Raw genomic sequence first — 9,533 nt, forward strand, 5'->3', positions numbered from 1 at the left:
GTGAAGGAGTTCCCACATATGCTGAGGACTTGTTGGCTGCTTTTCCTTCATTCTGTGGTCTAACTCATCCCAAACCATCTCAATTGGGTTGAAGTTGGGTGATTGTGGAGGCCTGGTCATCTGATGCAGCACTCCATCGCTCTCCTTCTTGGTCAAATGCCCTTACGCAGCCTGGAGGTTTGTTGGGTCATTGTCCTGTTGAAAACCAAATAATAACCCCACAAAGCGTAAACCAGGTAGGATGGCGTATCACTGAATTCTAAATAAATCCCTGACAGTGTCACCAGCAATGCACCCCCACACCACTACACCTCCTCCATGCTTCACGGTGGAAACCACACATGCGGAGATCACCTACTCTGTGTCTAACAAAGACATGGAGGAAGGAACCAAAAATCTCAAATTTGGATTAATCAGACCAAAGGACAGATTTCCACCGGTCTAATGCCCATTGCTCGTGTTATTTTTGCCCAAGCAAGTCTCTTCTTCTTATTGGTGTCCTTTAGTAGTTTCTTTGCAGCTATTCGACCATGAAGCCCTGATTCACGCAGTCTCCTCTGAAGAGTTGATGTTGAGATGTGTCTGTTACTTGAACTCTGTGAAGCATTTATTTGGGCAGCAATCTGAGGTGCAGTTAACTCTAATGAACTTATCCTCTGCAACAGAGGAAACTCTGGGTCTTCCTTTCCTGTGGCGGTCCTCGCAAGAGCAAGTTTCATCATTGCCTTGATGGTTTTTGCTACTGCACTTGAAGAAACTGTCAAAGTTCTTGAAAGGTTCCATATTGACTGACCTTCATGTCTTAAAGTAATGATAGACTGTCATTTCTCTTTGCTTATTTGAGCTGTTCTTGCCATAATATGGTCTTTTACTAAATAGGGCTATCTTCTGTATACCACCCATACATTGTCACAACACAACTGATTGGCTCAAATGCGTTAAGAAGGAAATACATTATTATAACAAGGCACACTTGTTAATTGAAATGTATTCCAGGTGACTACCTCATGAAGCTGGTTGATAGAATGCCAAGAGTGTGCAAAGCTATCATCGAGGCAAAGGTTAGCTACTAAATATATTTAGATTTGTTTAACACTTTTTTTGGTTACTAAATGAATCCTTATGTGTTATTTCATAGTTTTTATGTCTTCACTACTATTCTACAATGCAGAAAATATAAAAAATAAAGAAAAAAAACTTGAATATGTAGGTGTGTCCAAACTTTGGACTGGAAACTGTATATAATAGGATATATAATCACATATTATATATGTTTATTTCTGTAGCAACTCATAAAAAAGAAGTTCATCATCTTCCTATATTGGCAACCGAAAACAAAAGCTGACAGTCTGGCGCTACCATTGGTTATAGCACCAAAATGAAGCATGCAGATTTCACCACTCTTATTAATTAATCTGTAAAGGTAAGAAAAAAGGAATAGAAAAATATACCAAATATAGATGTTGAAATGTCTGGTGGGGGCGAGCCGAACAGCAGCTATCGGATCATTCAGAAGGACTTAAACACCCAATTTTAAGACCAACTGTGTTTGAGTAGCATCTTCACATTCAGAAGAGAGAGAGAGAGAGGGAGAGAGGGAATGAAGGAGAAGGGGAGAGAAATAGAGGAGAGAGAGAGGGAGAGGGAGAGAGGGAATGAAGGAGAAGAGGAGAGAAATAGAGGAGAGGGAGAGGGAATGAAGGAGAAGGGGAGAGAAATAGAGGAGAGAGAGATGGAGAGAGGGAATGAAGGAGAAGGGGAGAGAAATAGAGGAGAGAGAGATGCTTGAAAGCGAAGTGGGAGGTCACAGTCTCGATGCAGCATGCTTCATTGACATTAATTTACAAACAGGAGTTTTAAGAGTAACATTCTTACTTAAGAGTTTTAAGAAAAAGTAATATTCTAATCTGTGAGGTCACGTGACCGACACCAGTCCAGTGTATAGTATAATGTTGTGTTAAACAACACAACTCTCTCTCTCCTTGTACTACAGGGGCTATGAGACCAACCATGGCTGGTGGGAGGAGCTATAGGAGGACAGGCTCATTGCAATGGCTGGAATGGAGTTTTGGAATGGAGTCAAACATGTGGTTGCCATGTGTTTGATACCATGTTTGACCATTCATTCCATTCAAGCCATTACAATGAGCCAGTCCTATAGCTCCAAATGCAGAGGGACACACAACCAACATACAACATTGATTCAACGTTGATTCAACATTAATGATGAAGCACTAAAGCAAACCTCAACCCAACTAGGTCTGTCCAGAAAACCTGGATAAACTAAAGGCTTAGAAGAAATAAAATAGCATTCTAACTATTTAATCTGTTGATGGTGCTACTCACAGTATAGCTGCAGTCTCTCCCCCTATGCCCTGTAATACACAGTATAGCTGCAGTCTCTCCCCCTATGCCCTATAATACACAGTATAGCTGCAGTCTCTCCCCCTATGCCCTATAATACACAGTATAGCTGCAGTCTTTCAAATATAACTATATCTCATGTATACTTTATAGAGGGAAAAAATAAATATGCATACATCTATATTAAATATCATTAATATAGTCTCACATATAGTTCATTATTTAGGGTTTATAATACATTACGTGATGTATTTATACAGTATATGTATTCCTTTACAAATCCACAGTATTATAAGTTGTGCCTTTTTATGGCAGGAAGAAGGGGGCTGAAGGACAAAGTAGAGGTGTGTTCCTTACTTAAGGCATTTCATGTACCAATAACTTTCACAAAGTGCACTATGTAGGGGACATGGGGGTAGGGGATAGTGGGGCACTTTGGAACACACTCAGGGACTTAAATATAAAGATCAGTTTGGACAAAAAATATTTCAAAGCTCCTATTTGGTTTTTAAAAGAATGAGATAAGATCTAAACCATTGTTTTTGTTATTGTTTTGTACAAGGTCCACATAACCTGCTCCTAACAGAGAGAAGAAGAGAGGAGGTCAGGAAAGGAGAGGAAAACAGAGAAGAGAGAAGAGGAGAGGAAAGGAGAACAGAGAAGAAGAGAAGATGAGAGTAAAGAGGTTTTGGGTGACTATCTGACAGACAATGTGTTGATTATATAGTGGTTTGACCCAAGCTTTAGGGAAGAGAGCCTGAAATTGTCCCAGCAACTGCATACATCCAATGGAAACATCCAAGTCGATTGATTGACGGAGAGTTCAGTTCATGTCTACAGCTTGTCCCGGCTTCTCCTCTGCAGGGCCCATCTGGTGTTCAGCTCTGTCCATTGATTCGCTGTCTCTTTCCTGGTCTGCTGTCTGTCAAACTGAAGACCCGCCTCCTCGCTTGGCCCCTGGCAGTGGTCTCCTCACTCACATTCTCCTCACCATGTAGTGTCCATATAAGGAAGTGTCCTCTACAAGCACCAGCCAACACACACACACACAGCACACACACACACACACACACACACACACACACACACACACACACACACACACACACACACACACACACACACACACACACACACACACACACACACCCTCTCTCTCTCTCTGCCTCTAGCAGTTGCTGCTGTTCCTGAACTCTCCATTCTCAGTGATCTGGAGCTTGGTGGGGTTGGTCGGGGAGATGCCGTTACGGGTCTGCATGCTGTAGCGCTCCTTCAGCTGGGTCAGGGCACTCATCAGACGGGCGTTGGCCGTGTCCAGGGACGCTATACGTTTCTCCTGCAGAGAGAGATAGAAAGAGAGAAACACTGGATTAGAGAGGTAGAGACGGAGGAAAGTGCTAGATGGCAACGAGAGAGATACCAAATATAGACCTGTGCAAAGATAGGTGGTGAAGTACACAGACAACTAGACAAGCAGACACATTTTATTGTAGTTTCCTGCTCCTGTTAGTGTCTGTGTGCGGGGTTAACTGAATCATCTATAGTCCTGTCGCATTCATCCACCAGAGGTGTTCTCTAATTCACTATTCACCTCTCTCTCTTCTCTCTCTCTCCATAACGAGCTTTCCATATTCATGCTCCCTGTCTGTTGACTCAGGGAGTCAGGGAGAGGCTCACTGCCTTACCACCGCCAGTTTGTTTCCACACTCAACTCCCATTACTTTACTGTGAGGATGAGCTGTGAGTGTGTGTGTGCATCGCTGTCTGTGAGTTGACATTGAGGAGTCTTTTAACACTAGATCTATTCAACTTTGTTTAACTCACATAACTCATACGTTTGTGTGTATGCAACATGTCTAGATCAGAAAAGGCTACAACACAGAGCAGGAGATAGAATTTACAGTTCAAATGAGTCACCTTGTCTCAACACGCTTGTCGACAGACAGGCTAGAAGAATAATGTAAATGTAGGTATCAGTTAGTCTGTAAGACTAAAACAGAGAGTCGTGCTGCGCTCAGCCATCCGAGCCTAGTCACTGCCACAGAGATCTGACAGCTTGAATTAAACACCTCTATGTATTTCCAAGTTCTGTCAGCCTTCACGTCCTGTAGCAGACGACACACTCCCACACACGCAGAGAGATGGGTGTACACACATAACAATACATCCCAATATGTTGCTACATGGGCTTCTGGGTATTCTTCAAGCGTCTCTCTATATGAGGTTTAAACATTGCAAACAGGAAGTGCGTGTGTGTGTGTGTGTGTGCGCTCAACTCATTCTAAGATGTTTATAATGACCTGCAGTACTGTTTCATGACACTAGGGACCGCCCTGCTCTCTCTATTTATTTGATTTGATTTGTTTAATTTAACCTTTATTTAACTAGGCAAGTCAGTTAAGAACACATTCTTATTTACAATGACGGCCTACCCCGGACGACACTGGGCCAATTGTGCATCGCTCTTTGGGACTCCCAATCATGGCCTGATGTAATACAGCCTGGATTCAAACCAGGGACTGCAGTGACACCTCTTGTACTGAGATGCAGTACCTTAGACCGCTACGCCACTCGGGGGCCCTATGGGGCTTTAAACAGTCAACAAACTGACTGTATGGAGTTGTATATGTGACTGACTCTCACCTGTGCATCAATGATCTTCTGTTTGGAGTCAACCACAGCCTGCATGTCATTGTGATCTTTCTTTAGCTCCTCTTCCACCGACATTAACCTGGACACACACACACATACACACATACACACACACACACACACACACACACACACACACACACACACACACACACACACACACACACACACACACACACACACAGTTAAAGGGACATTAGCAACACAAAGCACAACATACACCCAGTGTATGAAATAAGGTATAGTATGTAGATACAGAACAGAATCATGTGTACTGTGTGTTACCCTGGCTCACACTAGTCTGGCAGGACCTTCCAGCTGTATGGCGGACTACAGACTGGAACTGAGGCATTTTGGGCCTGCTGGTCTGTTAGTACTGTAGATCTGTATGTAGAGTATAATATGTTTCATATAGTTATTAGAATGAGGGTCTCTTGGAACTGCTGGTCTGCTATGCATTTAGGAGGTGTGTGTACAACTTCTAACTGAGTTTGTGAGAGGTGTGTGTAGGGGTGTACAACTTCTAACTGAGTTTGTGAGAGGTGTGTGTAGGGGTGTACAACTTCTGAGTTTGTGAGAGGTGTGTGTAGGGGTGTACAACTTCTGAGTTTGTGAGAGGTGTGTGTAGGGGTGTACAACTTCTGAGTTTGTGAGAGGTGTGTGTAGGGGTGTACAACTTCTAACTGAGTTTGTGAGAGGTGTGTGTAGGGGTGTACAACTTCTAACTGAGTTTGTGAGAGGTGTGTGTAGGGGTGTACAACTTCTAACTGAGTTTGTGAGAGGTGTGTGTAGGGGTGTACAACTTCTAACTGAGTTTGTGAGAGGTGTGTGTAGGGGTGTACAACTTCTAACTGAGTTTGTGAGAGGTGTGTGTAGGGGTGTACAACTTCTAACTGAGTTTGTGAGAGGTGTGTGTAGGGGTGTACAACTTCTAACTGAGTTTGTGAGAGGTGTGTGTAGGGGTGTACAACTTCTAACTGAGTTTGTGAGAGGTGTGTGTAGGGGTGTACAACTTCTAACTGAGTTTGTGAGAGGTGTGTGTAGGGGTGTACAACTTCTAACTGAGTTTGTGAGAGGTGTGTGTAGGGGTGTACAACTTCTAACTGAGTTTGTGAGAGGTGTGTGTAGGGGTGTACAACTTCTTCTAACTGAGTTTGTGAGAGGTGTGTGTAGGGGTGTACAACTTCTAACTGAGTTTGTGAGAGGTGTGTGTAGGGGTGTACAACTTCTAACTGAGTTTGTGAGAGGTGTGTGTAGGGGTGTACAACTTCTAACTGAGTTTGTGAGAGGTGTGTGTAGGGGTGTACAACTTCTAACTGAGTTTGTGAGAGGTGTGTGTAGGGGTGTACAACTTCTAACTGAGTTTGTGAGAGGTGTGTGTAGGGGTGTACAACTTAACTGAGTTTGTGAGAGGTGTGTGTAGGGGTGTACAACTCTAACTGAGTTTGTGAGAGGTGTGTGTAGGGGTGTACAACTTAACTGAGTTTGTGAGAGGTGTGTGTAGGGGTGTACAACTTCTAACTGAGTTTGTGAGAGGTGTGTGTAGGGGTGTACAACTTCTAACTGAGTTTGTGAGAGGTGTGTGTAGGGGTGTACAACTCTAACTGAGTTTGTGAGAGGTGTGTGTAGGGGTGTACAACTTCTAACTGAGTTTGTGAGAGGTGTGTGTAGGGGTGTACAACTTCTAACTGAGTTTGTGAGAGGTGTGTGTAGGGGTGTACAACTTCTTCTAACTGAGTTTGTGAGAGGTGTGTGTAGGGGTGTACAACTTCTTCTAACTGAGTTTGTGAGAGGTGTGTGTAGGGGTGTACAACTTCTTCTAACTGAGTTTGTGAGAGGTGTGTGTAGGGGTGTACAACTTCTTCTAACTGAGTTTGTGAGAGGTGTGTGTAGGGGTGTACAACTTCTTCTAACTGAGTTTGTGAGAGGTGTGTGTAGGGGTGTACAACTTCTTCTAACTGAGTTTGTGAGAGGTGTGTGTAGGGGTGTACAACTTCTAACTGAGTTTGTGAGAGGTGTGTGTAGGGGTGTACAACTTCTAACTGAGTTTGTGAGAGGTGTGTGTAGGGGTGTACAACTTCTAACTGAGTTTGTGAGAGGTGTGTGTAGGGGTGTACAACTTCTAACTGAGTTTGTGAGAGGTGTGTGTAGGGGTGTACAACTTCTAACTGAGTTTGTGAGAGGTGTGTGTAGGGGTGTACAACTTCTAACTGAGTTTGTGAGAGGTGTGTGCATCTCGGTACTCTTGTCTGCAAGGCGTTTTAGAAATATGGACAACAGTACATTCACTTGAATTGAGTTTGTGAAATGTGTATGTATTGATTTGTGTGTGAGTGTATGCTTGTGTGTGTGTGTGTGTGTGTGTGTGTGTGTGTGTGTGTGTGTGCGCGCGCATGTGTGCTTGTCTGTGTGTGTGCTTGTGTCTGTGTGTGTGTCGGCTCTAATTGAGTTAGCAGGGTTCAGTGTGACACGGATCTGAAAGGAACATGGAAGCTGTATGTCTTCTGACATCACAGACCAGGAGATAACATCAGGAACACACAGCAGATAACATCACCCATCCATCTCCCGTTCTCTCTTAGCATAACTCCCTCTCCCCCTCTTACGCTCTGCGTATGCTTGCTCTCTCTTACCAAATCTTTCTCTCTTTCTGTTTCTCTCTTCATCTCTATCTTACTTTCTCCATCTCTCACTCTCTCTTTCTCTTACTTTCCCCAGTCTCTGTCTGGAAAGGGTCTGATCCCCACACCTTATGTACCTGCTTATAATACCCTTCATCTGGAGGTCCTTGTCATCCTGCTGTCGTCTCAGGCGTTCCTCAGACTCCTCCAGCCGTGCCTGGTACTCCATCAGCACCTTTTGAGCACCGTCGTCCTGACCCTTCAGACGAGCCTCATACTCCTCCAGCTTCTGGACCGACACACGCAGCTTCTCCTGGAGGACCACAATCTCCTGCTGGTACTGGGGGGTTAAAGGAGACAGATAGGGTTAAAGGAAGAGTCAGAATAATCTTCAACAACAATCCAGCCACCTCCTGCTGGTACTAGAGAAAGGAGAGAGAGAAAGAGAGTGTTTTTATTATCATCATAGTCATCATCATATCATCATCGTCATTAACACTGCAAAACCGATACTTATGTCAATGGCGCCAACCCATACTGGCCCATTCAATTGTCCTGTTGTTGCTAGGTAGAGGTGGTCAGTGAAGAGAGCAGTAACCGGCATTGTTATCATCACAATAATCGCTGTCAATGTTCTCCTCGTTACAGTGGTCCCTAAGGTAGACCTTGACAGGTGTATCAACTCATTTCCATCATTTCCTCACCATTTTTGCTTCTTATCCAATTTATTCTTTTTTTGTGTCATTTCAAGTTTTAAACAGTAAAATATTGAAGGGAAACTGAAACTTGGACAGGGCAGGATTATAAGTGTGGAAGTGTTAAAGGCTGTAAGTAGACATTAGCCAACACTCACAGTAAAACTTCCAACTTTTCTAAGCCACCAGTATTCCTGAGAGAGATGAGTTTCTTTTCCTTCCATGTCCCAAATCCCCACCAGCACTCGAATTTGATCCCTAACCTCTAAAACTGGGGACTTAAGTGGAGTACTGTTCCAGAAGAGAGGAGGAGAGGGAGGAGAGGGATTCAACCTCCGCAGCTCAAGCCCTGGACTCCATGAAAAGCTTGCCTTGACCTCCCTCCGGACCTGTGAGCGGTCCTGAAGAGGAGAGGGTTGGTGCTGTCTGAGAAATTAGGAGTCTAATCAAATCCTGCCTGGCTTCAATAAAACACACATCCGGGCTCCTTCAGCAGCATTCAAGGGAAGCCAGGTAGAAACGCAGCACACCTCATCAGAGAATTTGATTAAAAAGTTGACTCAACGCTGTCCTTCACAAGAACACTGGACCAAATGTGAAATATGAATAAAACTATGAAAATAAGTGCTGCTCACTGTCAATCCCCTATTTTCTCTTATTTTCTGCTTCATAAAATCATGTAAGCATGATGTGCAGCAGAGGTGTGTGTGACAGCCAATAGGCAGTGGAGGTGTGTGTGACAGCCAATAGGCAGTGGAGGTGTGTGTGACAGCCAGGCAGTGGAGGTGTGTGTGACAGCCAATAGGCAGTGGAGGTGTGTGTGACAGCCAATAGGCAGTGGAGGTGTGTGTGTGTGACAGCCAATCAAAGCATTGAGTACTGACAGCCATTAGGATGAGAAGCAGGTGAAGTAGCAGCAGCAGAAGCGGGAAGCATTCTCCCCGCACACACACATGGGCATACACACTCACATGGACATACACACACATGGACATACACACACATGGACATACACACACATGGACATACACACACATGGACATACACACACATGGACATACACACTCACATGGACATACACACTCACATGGACATACACACTCACATGGACATACACACACATGGACATACACACACATGGACATACACTCACATGGACATACACACACATGGACATACACACACATTGACATACACTCAC

The 9,533-nt window shown here is 44.1% G+C and overlaps 1 protein-coding gene across 1 annotated transcript in view; it reads right to left on the reverse strand.

The window, feature by feature from the left end:
- Positions 1 to 1,257: 1,257 nt before the first annotated feature.
- The window catches only part of LOC112237660 (disabled homolog 2-interacting protein), a 302,902-nt gene continuing 294,626 nt past the window's right edge, over positions 1,258 to 9,533 (reverse strand). Inside the window, 3 exon segments of the mRNA XM_042302491.1 lie at positions 1,258 to 3,700; positions 5,008 to 5,095; positions 7,775 to 7,977. Of these exon segments, the coding sequence (XP_042158425.1) occupies positions 3,533 to 3,700; positions 5,008 to 5,095; positions 7,775 to 7,977 (459 nt within the window). The 3' untranslated portion in view covers positions 1,258 to 3,532.

Source organism: Oncorhynchus tshawytscha, linkage group LG20 (genome assembly GCF_018296145.1).
Source record: "Oncorhynchus tshawytscha isolate Ot180627B linkage group LG20, Otsh_v2.0, whole genome shotgun sequence".
Taxonomy (NCBI): domain Eukaryota; kingdom Metazoa; phylum Chordata; class Actinopteri; order Salmoniformes; family Salmonidae; genus Oncorhynchus; species Oncorhynchus tshawytscha.